At 47.5% G+C, this 18,258-nt stretch overlaps 1 protein-coding gene across 3 annotated transcripts in view; it reads left to right on the top strand.

Moving 5' to 3' along the window:
- Window positions 1-18,258, top strand: part of Abcb9 (ATP binding cassette subfamily B member 9) — a 36,053-nt gene that overhangs the window by 14,275 nt on the left and 3,520 nt on the right. For all 3 annotated transcript variants that reach the window (XM_038346406.2, XM_038346405.2, XM_038346404.2), the window contains exons 7-11: window positions 870-998; window positions 2,638-2,826; window positions 3,729-3,902; window positions 7,558-7,717; window positions 9,578-9,714. In XM_038346406.2, coding sequence (XP_038202334.1) covers window positions 870-998; window positions 2,638-2,826; window positions 3,729-3,902; window positions 7,558-7,717; window positions 9,578-9,714 — 789 coding nt within the window. The remainder of the gene's footprint in view (window positions 1-869; window positions 999-2,637; window positions 2,827-3,728; window positions 3,903-7,557; window positions 7,718-9,577; window positions 9,715-18,258) is intronic.

The raw sequence follows: 18,258 nt of genomic DNA, 5'->3' as shown, positions 1-18,258 counted from the left end.
CCAACCTAGGTTTCAGCTGGTTTGTCCCTGTCTCAGTAGCCTGGGAGGTGGGAACTGGGCCAGCCCAGGAGTGGTGGGGGCAGGGAGGTGCAGTTTCATGGAAGGAAGGAGCTAGAAGGGTACAGGGGAGCCAGGAGGCAGGGACTATTCAAACGCCACTACCTGAGACACCCCCTAAAAATGCAAGTCAAGCAAAAGAAAAGGGATAAGCTCAGCCAGCTGCCGAGTCTCTCTGCCAATTCTTGCACAGTAGGGCTCTTGGGGTGGGGAAGGGTTGCTAGGGATCCTGGGTAGGTTGTGGGTTGTCTCATCTCCCAGACCTCCCTTCCTCAAAGATATAGCAGGGGGTCCCCAAAACATTGCCCTTCAGCAGCCTAGATAAGGGAACAAAAAGTTCTCACTGTCCAGCCTCTGCCTGACTGCTGTGTGACCTTAATTGGTGCACCAACTTCTCTGATCCATTCTCTTTGCAATGAAGACTGCCTGGCCCAGTAGAGGAACTTGAGGGTGGCATGTGCCAGCCAGGGCCTTACAAAGAAAGCCTTGTTCTGCTGCCAAGCCCACAGCCTGCTCCAGTTAGGGGCCTTTGTAGGGGTTGCTGGCAGGGGGTGGGGGTGGGGTTATGAGTGACAGATGGGACAATGAAGTTTTCCATTTGTGGCAGAGTCTACAGAGCCCTTAAGGCTGCCTTCCAGCACCCAGTGAGATGGCTTAGTGGGAAAAGACACTTGTCACCAAGTCCAGTGACTTGAGTTCCAAAATAAGCTACTCTCCTGCTCCCACTCACAAGGTTGGGGACAAAGTAGAGGGCAGGGCCCTGGGCAGCTAAGGCCTGGGAATATAACCTAGGGCCTCTCCCCTCTGTGCAGCTCACACTCCTGGTGGTCCAGGTCAGTATCCTCTACTACGGGGGCCACCTTGTCATCTCGGGGCAGATGAGCAGCGGCAACCTCATCGCCTTCATCATCTACGAGTTTGTCCTGGGAGACTGCATGGAGGTGAGGGGCGGCCGGGGGAGGGGACAGGTTTGGATTATATCGGGTGGGTGTGTTTCTAGCCAATGGAGTGAGTGCATGCAAGATTGCATTCAGACCCATCTCAAACAAGGTGCTTATGAGATAACAATGCCAGAGAAACAAGCTCTGAACCTGGACACGTGATGTCACTGTTGGAACACATGAGTGTGTACTGTGTAATGGCATCACTGTTTGAACACACGGGCATAGTATGTACTGGACACGTGATGTCGCTGTTGGAACACATAGGCATAGCGAGTGTGTACTGTGTAATGACATCACTGTGTAAACACACGGGCATAGTATGTACCATGTGCTCACACTGTCTTCATAGCAATCGTGTGCTCTGTTGGTGTGAACTTATGTCCCCAAGGTGGACACTGTTACAGCACCTAAGGGACTGAGCACAAGACCAGGCAGGCATCCTCCGCTCAGACTATGCCACCACTTCTTACTGTGTGAGGTAGACATTCTCTGTTCTTCTGAGAGAAGCTACCTCATTGCCAACAGGTGCTCAGAGAAGAGCGCTGCTGTTACAGCTGCGCTTATAACGGTGTTTGGAGCCAGAGAGATGTATGCAGAGTATCATTAGAACCATGTAAAAGTCAAATTAGGGCCAAGGCTATGGCTCCCTTGATAGAGCACTTGCTGAGCATGGGTAATTCTAGGTTCTATCCCCAGCCCTGAATCAAGGAGGCTTGCTGGTGTGAGCCTCACTACAGCCCTGGAGGGGTAGAAGCATGTTAGGTCTGGGGCCTTTGACTTGAGTGGGAGGCAAAGTGGGGAACTAACAGTTGGCAGCTTGGGCATCAACTCAGAGTCCCCAGCAATGCAGCTGGGATATCTCTGAGACTCTTTGCTATCACCAGAGGTGGGGAGCCCAGGCTGGCCACCATGACTATCCCTTTTTATAGACTTTCTTCCCCTCCCCAACGCCTTGACATGGTGGGCATACCTTTAATACTGACAGCAGAGACAGATGGGTCTCTGTGAGCCTCAGGACAGCCTGTCCAAATTGTAAAATCCTGTCTGAAAGGATCCTCTTCAACCACATATTGAGTTATTTGAGACCAGCCTGGGCTACGTGAGGCCCTGGAAAAACAATTGCCAGACTGGTGCACGCCTTTAATCCTAACATTTGGGAGGCAGAGACTGGAAGATCTCTGGGAGTTCGAGGTCAGCCTGGGCTACATAGCAAGTTCCAGAACAGTCAGGCATACATAAACCTTGACTGAAAGAAAGAAAGAAAGAAAGAAAGAAAGAAAGAAAGAAAGAAAGAAAGAAAGAAAGAAAGAAAAGAGAAAGAAAGGACTTGATTTTCACTCTGCCACGCTTACCACACACACCCTCTGCATGACATGCAGCATCCAGCATGGTGGTAGTAGAGTCAACAAGACCAACCCTGGGTCCTGGGTCCTAATGCTCAGTCACAGGGGCATCACTTTTTTGTACCACCTTCATTTTTTCATGATCACTGTCTGCTGCACTGGCAGATGGCAGATAGGGGTCCCCTGCATCTCCTCCAAAGCTGCAGTTCTGTCCTGGGACTCCCCACACACTGTCACTGATGGGTATCAGGAACGGACTGTCAGTGGGACCAGGGTGTATGTCTTTCTTGCAGTCTGTGGGCTCCGTCTACAGTGGCCTGATGCAGGGAGTGGGGGCCGCTGAGAAGGTGTTCGAGTTCATCGACCGGCAGCCAACCATGATGCATGACGGGAGCTTGGCTCCTGACCACCTAGAGGGCCGGGTGGACTTTGAGAATGTCACCTTCACTTACCGCACTCGGCCCCACACACAGGTCCTGCAGGTAAGAGTGACTCAGGGCCTGCCAGGACCATCCTTCCCACATCTTGGTTGTGTGGCCAGGAGCAAGTAAGGCTAGGCCCTGGGCTGCATTGAGGAAACCTGCCCTTAACTGAACTCCAGGAAGACCTGTTAGAGAGGGCTAGGCAATGCTCAAGTAGAGGGTCTGCCTAGCGGGCTTCCATCCCTAGTGCCAAAAAAAGGATTGTGTGTATTGGGGGAGAGGGGGTTCTTCAGTCACTAATCAGAAGCAGATTGGTGGGACCAGAGGCGTGCTGCAGTCATGGAAACACAATCAGAAGCTCAGCGAGGTAGTGGATCTGGGTTCTGCTGAGAAGAGAGATATGACAGCCAAGCAGGACTTCTCCTCAGAGGTGACCTTTGAGTAAGACGTGTCCAGGAAGCAGGAGCTGAGCAGGTGGCCCTCTGCAGAACACATTCCAGCAAAGGAGCCACTGAGCCAGTCCTGGTGCTCCGGCTTGTCATCCCAGCTACTGAGGAGACCCAGGGCAGGAGGACCACAAGTTAAGGGCTCCCTGGGCTGCAGAGCAATGAGTGCCAGGCCTGTCAGTGAAAGGAGAGCTGGACTATAATCCTACCTTTTGGGAGTCTGCAGCAGGAGGATTGCCACTAGTTCAAGGCTGGCCTGGGCTGTGTAGGAAGTTCTAGACTTCCCAGGGCCCCAGTATGGGGATGTAGCTCAGTGGTTGAGATTTTGGTTAGCACACATAAGGCTCTGGGTTCAATCCCCAGTACCTCAAAGAAAAAACAACCCTCCCCCCAGGCCTCGTGTCCTAGAAAGACCACTCAGGTGCTAGCCAGCAGCACCAGCTGAGGCAGAGGGCAGGGGGTAGACTGGGGGATACCCTCCTGCCTGTGAGACCTGGACATCTTGTGTCCCTGCAGAATGTCTCCTTCAGCCTGTCCCCAGGCAAGGTGACAGCCCTGGTGGGGCCCTCGGGCAGCGGGAAGAGCTCCTGTGTGAACATCCTAGAGAACTTCTACCCGCTGCAGGGCGGCCGTGTGCTGCTGGATGGCAAGCCCATCGGCGCCTATGACCACAAGTACCTGCACCGCGTGGTGAGTGCCACACACCCTGTCCTCCTTCTCTTCCCTTCCTTGTGAGCTGTGACACAAATGCAGGGATGTTTAATTTAAAAAACGTCACTGATGTGACCTCACCACATAGAATGTTCTGGCACTCCACAAGCTGCCTTACCCCTTCTCTTCCCCCAGGGGTAAAGCTTCACCTGACCCCTGTGACAGCCATTTCCTTGATTGGCATTAATTTTACTCCCTCTGGACATACCCAGACTGCATGGCTCTGCCCCAGCCAGCCTGAGCTTCTCCAGGCAGAGTCAGAGTGCACAAGGTCGCTCCCGTTCCCATGGGCTCCTCGCCTGCAGGCACAGACAGCCATGCACTGGATCCCAGGCCTGGCCAGGCCTCTGGTTCTGTGTTCTCGTCAGCACTCACTGTGCAATCATGGGCGTGTTCTGATGGTCATTCGTGTGGAGTGTCTTGGTGATACTCACCCTCCTCACCCTCTCTGGCTCCTGATACTACTCACATTTCTTTTAAATGACATAATGAATTTTATCATAGTTGCTTTCAGGACCATGGCCTGTCTTCCCTGTGTATAATGGCTTTGGTTTTTATTTGTGTGTTTTTAACATGTGTGTGTTCATGCAGAGGTTAGACAACTTTCAGGAGTCGACTCTCTCCCTCCACCCTGCAGGTTCTGGAGATAGAACTCAGGGCATCAGACTTGGCAGCAAGCACCTTTACTTGCTGAGCCATTGCCAGCCCTTCTTTTGGCTTTTTGAGAAAGGGTCTTTTTCTGTACCCCAGGATAGCTTCAAACTCTTGGCAGTCCTCCTGCCTCAGGCTCCTGAGTGCTGGGATTATGTGTGTCACCAGACCCAGGTTGAGGATTTTTCTTGCTACTTTTTATTCACTAAACAGCGTAGCACAGCAACTGTTTCCCTTGTGCGGACATTGTGCAGAGTCATAACGGGGACTGAGTCATAAGAGGGGACTGAGAACACAGTGTGTGGGCTCTGTGTTCAGAGGAGAGATCTGGAATCTGAGTGCGTCCCAGTCCCATCCGGAGGCTGCAGAGGGTCTGTCTTGTGTCTGCCCCTCCACCTGAGAGTCACCAAGCAGCCTTGTGTGCTGCATTTTCCAGTGCTGAAGGATGGTCACTGTTAAAACCGCTGTCTGTCCATCTGTCCACACCTTCCACTCTGGTGGGACTTTGAGTCATTTCGCTTTAAAAAAAAAAAAAAACGATTTATTTATTTATTATGTATACAGTATTCTGTCTGCATATATACCTACAGATCAGAAGAGGGCTCCAGATCCCATTACAGATGGCTGTGAGCCATCATGTGGGTGGGTGCTGGGAATTGAACTCAGGACCTCTGGAAGAACAGCCGGTGCTCTCAACCACTGAGCCATCTCTCCAGCTCCTCTGCTTTATTTTTTTAAGCATCACAAGAGTCACAGGAGCAGGGTGGGATGGGGGTGGCTCTGCCCTCATGCCATGATAAATAATATGGATCACTGTTTCGTTTTCCATATAAAAGGGACAAGGAAGCCAGAAGTGGTGGCATACACCTTTAATCCCAGCACTTGGAAGGCAGAGGCAGGTGAAGCTTTATGAGTTCGAGGCCAGCCTGGTCTACAGAGTGAGTTCCAGGACAGCCAGAGCTACACAGAGAAACCTGATCTCAATAACAACGAAAAGTTCTTATTGTACAAGTGTTAGGAGCAGAGTTTGGATCCCCAGAACCTATGTAAATGTCGAGTGGGTGTGGCGACCTGCCTGTAATTCCAGCCTCAGATGGCAGAGGATCCCAGAGCAGGCCAGCTACTGAGACTAGCCACATGGGCAGGCTCAGCGTTCAATGGAAAGCTGCTACCTCAGTGAACGAGGTGGACAGCAATAAAGAATAACTCCTGTCATCAGTCTCTGGCTCTTCTCACACGTGTGCACATGCACACACACATCCGCAAAACAAATGTAACTTAAGATTTTCTTTAAAATAAGGTAAAAGTTGCTCCTGTGCTGACGTATAAACAGGTATTCAGACTGTGTGCTAGACAGCACCATCTGTCCAGGAGAGCCTCCACAGCAGGGGTGTGTGTGTGTGCGTGCACATACATGAGCCAGTGTGCTGGGATGTACATGTGTGCATTAACAGGGCTGGAAACCAGAGCCTCGTGTTAGATAAGTCATCTGTCACTGAGCTAGCCAGGCTCTGGTCTCTATGTGGCAGAGGCTGGGAAGTCTCCTGCATTAAACATACATAAGCAGAGACGGGTGAAAGGTGAGGGCTGTCCCCATCCCCATGTGTGGCACACTGGGCTGCAGTAGTGCGTGGCTCAGATTACAGACAGCTCTGCTAAGTGGGGAATTCTGTGGGCTTCCTCCCCTCCTGATGCCTAACGACACCAAGCCCCATTTATATGCTTATTAATTAATCATTTGGTTTTCCTCTGGCCAACATTGTCTCCTTATTTTTTTTATTTTTTTATTTTTTTTTGGATTTTCAAGACAAGGTTTCCCTGTAGTTTCTAGAGCCTGTCCTGGAACTAGCTCTTGTAGACCAGGCTGGCCTCGAACTCAGAGATCTGCCTGCCTCTGCCTCCCGAGTGCTGGGATTAAAGGCGTGCACCACCACCGCCCGGCTCTCCTTACTTTTAAGTTGTCGAAAGCACAAAACTGTCAAGTGCCACACTATAGCCATTGATTTAATGATTTTTGTCATATTTTAGTGATTTCTTTCCTTTTTTCATTTTTGTGTGTATGTTTGTGTGTATGCATGTTTGCATGTGTGACATACATGTGTGTAGGTGTGCATGAACATGTGTGAGAGTACATATGTGGATTCCTAGAATTACCCTAGATCAATCTTTTACCTCATAATTTGAGGCAGGGTCTCTCAGTCAAACCCAGAGCTCAGCAATGCTGCTGGTTTCACTGAGCAGCTAGAGAGCTGGCCTCCGTCTTCTGACGCTGGAGCTACAGGCAGGCTTTCATGCCCACCCGGCACCAGTATAGGCTTGAGGATCTGAACTTGGGTCCTCCAGTCTGTGCAGCATACTGAGTTTGGGGTAGCCTAGATGCCAGAGTAAGACCTTGTCTCAAAAAAAAGTGGGGGATGGGCTGGAGAGATGGCTCAGAGGTTAAGAGCACTGCCTGCTCTTCCAAAGGTCCTGAGTTCAATTCCCAGCAACCACATGGTGGCTCACAACCATCTGTAATTAGGTCTGGTGCCCTCTTCTGGCCTGCAGGAATACATGCAGACAGAATATTGTATACATAATAAATAAATATTAAAAAAAAAGTGGGGGAGGGTGAGTAGAATTAGGGCAGCTGCCAGGTGGCCTCATGGACACTCACTTGGCAAAGTCACAAAGCTACATTCCTCCCCAGCTTCTTCCTTTTCTCTTTCTCTCTAGTCGGGGGAACTTGGCTTAACTCAGAGCAACAAGATTTGCTAGCTCCAGATTGTCATTCTGGGGGGCCTGAGGTATAGGAGGGTCTGGGTACCAAGGGCCCCAGCTAGGAAGTGAGGAGCCAGTTGAGTGCAGCCAGCATGCAGATTAAGTTACCAACCTGAGACTCCTGGCGTCTGCCAGGCGGGGGCTGGGGGCGGGGCTGCCAGTGACAGCTGGTGGAGGCTTCATGGCAGCCTCTCTTAGCCAACTTGCTCTCCACTCCCCACAGATCTCTCTGGTAAGCCAGGAGCCTGTGCTGTTCGCCCGCTCCATCACAGACAACATTTCCTACGGCCTACCAACCGTGCCCTTCGAGATGGTGGTAGAGGCCGCACAGAAGGCCAACGCCCATGGCTTCATCATGGAGCTGCAGGACGGGTACAGCACAGGTACCAAGATGCACTTCTGAGTTAGGGCTGCCAGTGCACCCATGCCCCACCATCTCATTTTCTTCCCATCAGTCACACAAACATGGATACGTCAGTTAGTCCCAGTGGCATGTGATCTTTGAAAAAGGTCATGTATACCATCAGGGACGGTGGAACATAGATCTCTGAGTTCAAGCCTGGTCTACATAGCAAGTTCCAAACCAGTCAGGGCCACATGGTGAGACCCTGGCTCAAAAATGAACAAACAGGGGGGCTGGAGAGATGGCTCAGAGGTTAAGAGCATTGCCTGCTCTTCCAAAGGTCCTGAGTTCAACTCCCAGCAACCACATGGTGGCTCACAACCATCTGTAATAGGGTCTGGTGCCCTCTTCTGGCCTGCAGGCATACACACAGACAGAATATTATATACATATTAAATAAATAAATATTTTTTAAAAAATGAACAAACAGGGAGCTGGGGAGGTGACTTAAGCATGTCGCTGCCCTTTCAGAGGACCAGGGTTCAATTCCCAGTACCCACAAAGCAGCTCACAACTGGCTGCAACTCCTGTCCCAGAGGCTCCAGTGCCTTGTAGCCTCTGGGACACCAGGCATGTGGTGCACAGGCATACATGCAGGCTAACACCCACACATAAAGTAACAATTTGTTTTTGCTTAAGATTTTTTCTGTGTATGTATGTTTAGAGACAGGGTTTCTCTGTGTATCCCTGACTATCCTGGAACTCTGTAGACCAGGCTGGTCTCAAACTCACAGAGATCTGCCTGCCTCTGCCTCCTGGGATTAAAGGTGTGCACCACCACCTGGCTCAATTTAAAAAAAAAAAAAGAAACAAAATGTCCATTAACTGGGTATGGTGGTGCAGGGAGATTGCTATAAATTCTCAGCTAGCCAGGGCTCTGTGAGGAGACCCTGGCTCAACAAACAGTGTGTATGTGTGTGTGTCTGTGTATGTGTGCATGCACACATGTACATGGGCATGTATGCATGTGTGTATAGTGTTACTGGGCCACCTAAAGATTTATTTGTGTGAGGCCGGCTTTCAGGAGTCAGCTCTCTCCACCATGGACCCAGGTCTGAGCTCATTGTCGGGTCTGTGCAGCAAGTGCCTTCACCTGCTATGACATCTTCCAGACCTTCCTTGGGTTTTCTGACAGTCTTACTGTGTAACCCAGGCTGACCTTGAGCCTGAATCACCCCAGCTTCCCAGAGCGTAGCAATCACAGTTGTACACCACACTATAACACCCGGTCTTTTATGTCTTTATTCTGCCCTTTTATAGACAAAGGTCAGCCCTTTAATTGTGTACTTGGCAGCTTTTGTCCTTAGTGCATCTTAATGACCTTTCCTATTGGTGCAAGGACCTGTCCTGCCCCCCTTTCCTCTTATCTGCATTAAGTGTTTCGGTTTTCATGGTGACTCATTGACTTGGTTTCCTATTGACAGACATTTGAGTTGTTCTTATTAATATTTGTCTTGGTAATGACAATGCTGTAATCACACCCAACACCTGCCTCTGGTCCTCTGTGGGGGAGACTTGACCTGTAGGAACATTCCTTGAGGCAGGCTTGCATACTGTGTTCAACAATGTGTCAGGGCAGAGCATCACAGTGGAGTTACCTAGTGTGCTGGGTCCAGGAAGACTATCCCCGCCGACCACACCAAGCACCACAGTGCACTGTCATACTTTTAGGCATCTCTCTGGTGCATGTGGGGGAGATCCTCACGCACTGTGGTATCTCTTCCTGAGCTACCTTCTGTGGGTGGTCCCAACTGGGGACCCCCAGAAATGTCTGCATAGCTGGTGCCCAGGTGACAGGGAGGAAGAAGCCCCCTAATAACTCTGTGCCTCCTCCATTCAGAGACCGGGGAGAAAGGAGCCCAGCTGTCAGGGGGCCAGAAGCAGCGGGTGGCCATGGCAAGGGCCCTGGTGCGGAACCCACCTGTGCTCATCCTGGACGAAGCCACTAGTGCTCTGGATGCAGAGAGTGAATACCTGGTGAGTGGAGGGAGCGCGGCTGCTGGAGGGAGGGAGTGGTTAGGCTCCCTGAGAGCTGGCTACAGGCTCTCTCAGGTCCTGAGAGGGAAGCAGGGAGTTCTGGGCATAGGCACTTTGGGGCCTGGGCCCCGGCTCTAAGCAGAGCCACAGTCAAGTGCCATGGAAACAGTGTCCTGCCAGAGGACCCGATAGGAAGCCCATCCTGCGTGTTTCCGTGTTCCCTCCTCCTCCCCTCTCATTCACTGCTTTTGTTCTGGGCACAGTACTCACGCCCTCCCTTCTAAGCCTAGCTTTCAGTGATAGGACACAGCTGTCACCTCACGGGGACAATATAGAGTTTGTTCTGGAGCCAAATAAGTGGCTATGGCCCAGGAACACAGATCAGGTTATCCTCAGCCCCATGTCCAATATGGAAGCAGGTTCCAGGTTCATGACATTTTGACAGTGGCAGAACAGAGAGAGTCCAAATCGAGACACTTCAAATACATTGGTGGAAACATCAGAGGCAGTTCCAGCAAAGCTGGGAGGCTCTGTCATGGGCCTCGTTTTCTGTCTAATGACACACTTAGCTTTTGGGTTGCTGTAGCCAGGGTCTGCTAAGTTAACCCATTCCAAGAGGGTTTTACCTGTCAGTCACAGTTTGTTAAGTCTAACGCAGGTGGGCAAAGACTGACCTTGGGGTTTGAAACCAGCCTGCGGTGTCGCCATGGTTCTGACGAGACACACTCGTTTCCAGAAATTCTCACTCACAGCTCCTGTTGGCTAGCATGGCATTTTATGCATGGGGTCCACACATTATCAACTTATATAACATCCCTCACAGGAACTCATTCCCAGGATCTGATGTAGATGAGGCAAGGTGATAGTCAGGGCAGTCTTGAGAGAGGCCATGAAGGAAGACAGTCCTCAGCCAGGCAGTGGTGGCGCACACCTTTAATCCCAGCACTCGGAGGCAGAGGCAGGTGGATCTCTGTGAGTTTGAGGCCAGCCTGGTTGATGGAGTAAGTTTCAGGACAGCCAGAGCTAAACAGTGAAACCCTATCTCAAAATACAAACAAACAAACAAAAAAAGGAAGACAGTTCTCTGTCAGTGAGCATGCTGGCTGTACTCCAGATCTGATAGCGTTCACATGTGGCATGCAGTAGGATTTATATTAAAATAAGAATACCAGCAATGAAGGAAACATTTTAAACAACCAAAATTTTACCTATTGTTTAAAAAAAAAACAGATCGGCCATGTCTCTGTATTTATAGTTATTGGTATTCTGAACTGTCGTCTTAGATCTTTTAGCTTAAGCTTTTCCTTTGGCCAGCTGGATGGCATAGCTCTAGCCTTGCATGATGGGGCAGCTAACTAGGAAAGACAGATCTGCAGTCCACACTGTAGCTCTGGCCTGTGGACGCTCAGCTTGGCTAAACTGGTCCCCTTGATCTCCTCAGCGTGTGGGACTGGCAGTGAGGGGAGCAGGAGCTCAGGCCTGTAGCACTGAGGGATCCAGTCTTCACAGACCCAATAGGATTTTTTACTTTAATGGCAGAAACAGAAGTGGGAATCTGGGGAGCATTCATTTCCTTTTCATTAGCAAAATACGAATATTGTTTAAATTAGTCCCAGCTAACCTGTACTGTGGGACAGTTTAGACACTGATTTAGTCAAGAAACATTGGCACTTACGGGGTATACTTGGTGAAAGCTGATTTTGTTGGAGACATGGTGTGTGTGTGTGTGTGTGTGTGTTATAAAGAGTTAAATCTTTGGGTGTCTCTAGCTGGAGATAATGTAGTTCAAGGTACTTTGTAAACATTTGAGTGTGTGATAGGGCCTTTACAGTGTTTAGATCACTGTTTCTATGGATGTTAAATGATTGAACTTTGAGACGTGTAGCCCTGACTACCCTCAAACTTCTGGAAAGCCACTAGGCAACACCCCACACACACACAACCCCCGCCCAGCTACATTTTTTTCTTAAAAGGAAAATGTTTGTTTACTTTGACTGTAAGAATTCTGATAGGGCTGAAGAGATGGCTCTGTGGTTAAGAGCACTGACTGTTCTTCCAGAGGACCCGGGTTCAATTCCCAGCACCCACATGGCAGCTCACAAGATCCAGTTGCAGGGGATCTGACACTTTCACACTAATGCACTTAAAATAAAGTTAAATAAACCATAAAAATATTTTTTAAGATTTATTTATTTATTAAGCATAAATGTACTGCTGACAAGAAAGACACCAGGTCTCATTACAGATGGTTGTGAGCCACCATGTGGTTGCTGGGAATTGAACTCGGGACCTCTGGAAGAGCAGCCAGTGCTCTTACCCTCTGAGCCATCTCTCCAGCCCATAAAAATATTTTTTAAAAAAGAATTCTGATATAAAAAATTGATGTTCCCACATTGGAGGGTTTTTTTTTTTTTTTTTTGGTTTTTTGAGACAGGGTTTCTCTGCGGCTTTGGAGCCTGTCCTGGATCTAGCTCTTGTAGACCAGGCTGGTCTCGAACTCACAGAGATCCGCCTGCCTCTGCCTCCCGAGTGCTGGGATTAAAGGCGTGCGCCACCACCGCCCGGCTGGAGGGGCTTTTTTAAAAGGAGATTTAAGATAAATTTTTGTTGATTTAAAAACAAGGGTTTTTTTAAAGCCAAATTACACTGAATGATAAAAGTATCTGTCACAAAGACAGTGAACACACTCAAATCTTTTAGATATAAAAACTAGTTTTAAACAAGGTATGGAGGGGTTCTAGGTAAGCAACCAGCTGCAGAAACAGGACAATTCCCTCATGAGTGACTTCATTAAAACCAAGATTAGTATTTTATCATTTAGGAATAAACCAAGTGAAATAATAAATATCATGAATAGCCGGGCGGTGGTGGTGCACGCCTTTAATCCCAGCACTCGGGAGGCAGAGGCAGGCGGATCTCTGTGAGTTCGAGGCCAGCCTGGTCTACAAGAGCTAGTTCCAGGACAGGCTCTAAAAAAAGCTGCAGAGAAACCCTGTCTCGAAAAACCAAATAAATAAATAAATAAATAAATAAATAAATAAATATCATGAATGATTTAAAAAGTCTAATTACAGCTGGGTGCTGGTGGCCCTTGCCTTTAATCCCAGCCCTCGGAAGGCAGAGGCAGGCGGATCTCTGTGAGTTCATGGCCAGCCAGTTATACAGAGAAACCCTGTCTCAAAAACCAAAAATGTCTAATTATAAGAGGATTTAAGAAACATAAAAATAGAGAAATGTTCAGTTACCTGGGGCACTGACCGTTAGCAGAGCTGAGATGAGTGTCATCAGCATCGTGAGAGCCGTTCACCACGGGTTCTGTAATGGAGTAAGGCCCGGACAGTCTCCCTCCTCCGGGAGAATGAGTCTTTGGGGGAAATGTCCTTACTTTCAGTTGCCGGATCTTCTGGGTGGCTGTTTTAATCATTTGAATTTTTATAATGCGTGTTTTCTTTAGTAGAAATGGCACATAGACTTTTTATGAGGCGTTGATGGGTGTGTTCCCAAAGGGCAAGCCTGCCAAGAGAGACAGCTTCAGTTAATTTCGATGATTAGTTGTTTACCTACTAGGTTAAAATTTTAAACAGACTGAAATATTTGTCCATATAGATGAGTTCCACAGTCATCATGGAATTGAGCAGGAATGAGTCTCAATAGAATTTCTGCTTTGTGAAGGCAGTAACTATCCAGTAAACACAGGCTTTTCCAGTGGGAACCTAAGGCAAAGCCTGCGATTGGAGTTTGTTCTCATCCTTAATCAAAGGGAAATACGGAGTTCTTGTTTTACACGCCTTTCTTTTTCTTTTCTTCCATGTAAACATTATTAAGAGTAGATCAATATTTAAGAAAACCTTACTTGGGGCTGGAGAGACGGCTCAGTGGTTAAGAGCACTGACCGCTCTTCAGAGGGTGTGGATTTCATTCCCAGCACCCACGTGGTGGCCTCACAACCATCTGCAATACCAGTTCCAGGGGTGTCAGGTCAGTCAGTCTCCTGCTTCTGTCTCCACGGGCACTGCACTCTGTACACAGACACACACTCAGGCAAACACTCAGACTGTGTTTTGTTTTAAGATAGGTTCTCTCTATGTGGCCCTGGCTCTCCTGGAGGTCACTATGTAGACCAGGCTGGCCTCCAATTCGGAGATCCTCCCTCCTGTCTGAGTGCTGGGATTAAAGGTTTGTACCACCACACCCAGCTCATGTGCTTTTTAAAAAGGAAAATCTTAACTTTATAAACAGAAGCATTAATTCTGTCTCAGGGTATTGAATTTTGACATTAAAATTTTAACATTTATATTACAATCAACTTAGTTATAGCTGTATCTAATTTTTAGTCTTCAGCATACATTCATCTCCAATCATTATTTTTATCCATTTTGAACCCATCTTTATATTACCTTATAAAGTACTTTTGCCTTCAAAATCATTTTTCTTTACCCTCCCTTTGACTAAAAAAATAAATCTCATGCCCATGGCTTTTATCACTTAAAAAATCTTTGATAGTTTTATTTTCACATTGTTTCTTAAACAAAATTGTTGGGTACTGATTTTCACTATATAGACCAGGCTGGCCTTTGACTCATAGACCGCCTGCCTTTGCCTCCTGAGTGCTGGGATTAAAGGTGTGTGCCACCACCCCTGAATAGAAAACATTTTTTTATTTTATGTGCATTGGTGTTTTCCTTTCATATATGTCTGTGTGAGGAGTCACAGACAGTTGTGAGTTGCCATGTGGTTGCTGGGAATTGAACCAGGTCTCTGGAAGAGCAGCCAGTGCTCTCAACCTCTAACCCATCTCTACAGCCCATAGAAAAACATTTTATTTATTTATTATTTATTTTTTATTTATTTATTATGTATACAATATTCTGTCTGTGTGTATGCCTGCACACCAGAAGAAGGCACCAGACCCCATTACAGATGGTTGTGAGCCACCATGTGGTTGCTGGGAATCAAACTCAGGATCTTTGGAAGAGCAGGCAATGCTCTTAACCTCTGAGCCATCTCTCCAGCCCCTAGAAAACATTTTTTCATGAGAAAATTTTAATGAAAACCTGGAGGCTGTATATAAAACAGAAAAATATGTAGTGTATCTAACAGTTATAAATAGTCTGCTTTTGGGGGGCTGGAAGATGGCTCAGAAGTTAAGAACACTGGTTGCTCTTCTAGAGGCCCTGAGTTCAATTCCCAGCAACCACATGTTGACTCAAACCATCCATAATGAGATCTGGTGCCCTCTTCTGCCGTGCAGGCAGAACACCATGTAGATAATAGATAAATTTTTCTTCTAAAAAGGAAAAAAAAATAGTCTGCTTTTCCCTCATTGTAAGTATGTTAATATTTTGTCTTTGAAAATAAAAACATGAATAATGTCCACTATAAACTCCTAGATGTCTTTGTAAGCCTTATAGGTTCTTTTTTTGGGGGGTGGAGTGAGGGGGGAGTCGAGACAGGTCTGCCTGTGTAGCTCTGGCTGCCCTGGAACTAGCTCTTGTAGACCAGGCTGGCTTCAAACTCACAGAGACCCATCTGACTCTGCCTCCCGAGTGCTGGAATTAAAGGCGTGAGCAACCACTGCCCAGTACAGGTTCTTTTTTTAATTACCTTTTTTTCCCCTTCAAATGTCTAACACTTGGTCAAGATAAGGACCTTGAAACCCTGCTCACTTGTTTAGAGGAGGAGTGGCCCAGTGCTGCCCAGTGCTGCACAGTACAAAGTGCAGATGAGCCATCTTCCCAGTCTCTGGCAGTTAGCCCCAAGGGAAGCTGCACTCTGGAGCAGGACAGCTGTCTCTGAAAATGAATTTATGCCAGAACTGAAACAGGCCCAAGGAGATGACCAGAACTGTATAATCATGTAGACCTTGCTTTTTTAATTTAATTTTAATTTTAAAGCTCAAAAACTCTAGAGCCATCAGCTGCCTCCATTTGTTTTCCTGGAGTTGCATTGATTAAATGTCTCTTTATCCTTTGTCATTTAATTGGAATTCTGAACATGCAGTCAGGTTTTCTTAGCCAGTCAGAGTTGGGTTCGTTATTTTTTCCCCTTAAAATTTTAGTATTACATGAACCAAAAGGAAGCTGTGGGTGGAGAGATGAAAGCCTGGCCACCCTTGCCAAGAGGACCATGTTCAATTCCCAGCGCCCACATGGAGGTTCACAACCTCCTGTAACTCCAGTTCCGGGGATCCAACACTCCCTTCTGGTCTCTGAGGGTACCAGGTACACATGTGGTACAAATACATACATGCAGTCAAAACATTCATACACATACATTTTTAAATTTAAAAAATGAAGCTGGTGCAGTGTCACATCTTCAGTTTACGTGAGGACTTATGTGTCTGTCACCAAAATACCTGCTTTTAGGAATCTGTACATTTGTCTCTTAATTATGCATGCCAAAAATAAATTAGCACACAATAAAAATTTTGTTTTACACAAACATATGAAAAAATTCACACACACATACATAACATAGTTAGATGAAAATCACACAATTACACAAAAGTATGTGCACCCACTTTAAAAAGGTTGGGATGGCTCAGTGGTTAAGAATGTGTTGCTCTTACAGAGGATCAGAGCTTGATTTCCAGCACCCACATCAGAGCTCACAACCACCTGTAACTCCAGCTCCAGGGGACAGATCCTCTGCTTTCCTCTGGACTCCATATATATGACTTAAAAAAAACTTTACCAGGTGAGGTGGCACAGGCAGATCTCTGTGAGTTCGAGGACAGCCTGGTGTACAGAGCGAATTCAATAACAGGCACTAAAGCTACACAGAGAAACCCTGCCTCGAAAAAAACCAAACAAAAATAAATAAACAAAACTTAAAAACTGGGTTATGGTGGGGCATGCCTTTAATTAACCCCAGGAGATAGGCAGATCTCTGGGTTCAAGGCCAGCCTGCTCAACAGCCTGAGTTCCAGAACAGCCACAGCTATACAGGGAAACCCTGCCCTTCCCCCTGCCAAAATAAATAAAATAGTGAGGTGTGAGAAAGACTTAGCGCATAAAGATGAGCAGGTCGGCCATGGACACAGAATATGATTCCTTCCTCTTTTAAGAGCTTCAGTAGCTGAGGGGAAGAGCTGCCTCACTGATGAAAGTGTGTATATCTAAGAGAAAGCAAAAATAGTTTTGGGATCAGGCTCTGGCCTGTGGCCGTCTGGAACACAGTCCATGCCTGGGACCGGCTGCGGCCACACAGGCCTGGCTACAGCTGGTTACCAAGCGTTGCTCCCCACTGCTCAGGTATCTGTTTCTCCCTTGGATCCTTCTGTAAGTGTAAAGTTTAAACACAGACAGCAGCTGGGGCTTTGTTTCTCCCTTGCACTTAGGGGACTTAGGAAATACTAAATTGGGTCTCTGACCAGAAAAATGCAGCGAAGGAGCCCAAGGTAAGGGCAAGGCAGGGCGGCCAGCAGCCACAGGCAGGGGCACTCAGCAGTGCTTCAAGGTGGAGCTCAGCAGCGAAGGCAGAGCAAAACCCCTGTGGCCCAAGGAGTCCCCTGAGCCTTAGGGACCTCAGCTCAGACCAAAAAGGTCTTTGGCTTCAACCAAAAGGAACCTTAGCATGGGCTGGTAGAATAATATATTTTAACGTAGGCATAAACACAGAGGCTAAGGAAAGCTGCCCAAGGAGAAACTGAAAGACACACCCCAGTATCTGAACCAGGATAAAGTGGCCTTCACAAGTAGGAATTTTAATATAACACGTATTCTCCTCTCTCTCTAGCTTTTATCTTTAAAACAGGCCATGTTTTCCTTTGATAAAGGACTTCGCTCTGTTAAAGAGTGGAGGTTAGCCTCAGGATTTAGCTTTAGTTCTCTTATAACGTCAATATTTTAAAAAGGTTTACTCAAATTACTAACTTTATTTTTATGTGAGTGTTTGGCCTTCATGTATGTCTGTGTACCATGTGCATGCCTAGTACTCACAGAGGTCAGAAGAGGGCATCGCATCCTTAGGAACTAAAGTCATAGATGGTTGTGAACCACCATGTGGGTGCTAGGAATCAAACACTGGTCCCTGAAGAAGCAACAAATGCTCTTAATCACTAAGCCATCTCTCCAGCCCCTTACAATTGATTTTTAATGTATCCTTTTAACTCACTTGTAAAATTACTAATTTTTGTAAGTTACCACTTTTATAATTTCTTTTCCTTTATTAAATGATTTTGTGTTCCAAGTAAAGCAGGCTGCCCCTTCAGGATTACCAAGTTTGGAATGTCAGCTGCTCCCCCTGGGAGTCAGGAGCTGAGTTAGGGGCTCGACCGCCCGTGTTTTCAACACTTTCAAGTCCACATCTGCCACATAGAGCATCACTCCACACGTGACTCCTTTGGGGGAAGCTTTTCCCAGTTTTTCTTTCCTCTGAAAAATTGCAAGACACAGAGCGGTGGCGCACACCTTTAATCCCAGCACTCGGGAGGCAGAGGCAGGTGGATCTCTGAGTTCAAGGCCAACCTGGTCTACAGAGTGAGTTCCAGGACAGCCAGGCTACACAGAGAAACCCTGTTTCAAAAAACAAGAAGTATTTGCA

This window comes from Arvicola amphibius, chromosome 10, assembly GCF_903992535.2.
Source record: "Arvicola amphibius chromosome 10, mArvAmp1.2, whole genome shotgun sequence".
Lineage (NCBI taxonomy): Eukaryota > Metazoa > Chordata > Mammalia > Rodentia > Cricetidae > Arvicola > Arvicola amphibius.
Note: the sequence above shows the minus strand (reverse complement) of the source record. Positions and strands in the feature narration are given on the sequence as shown.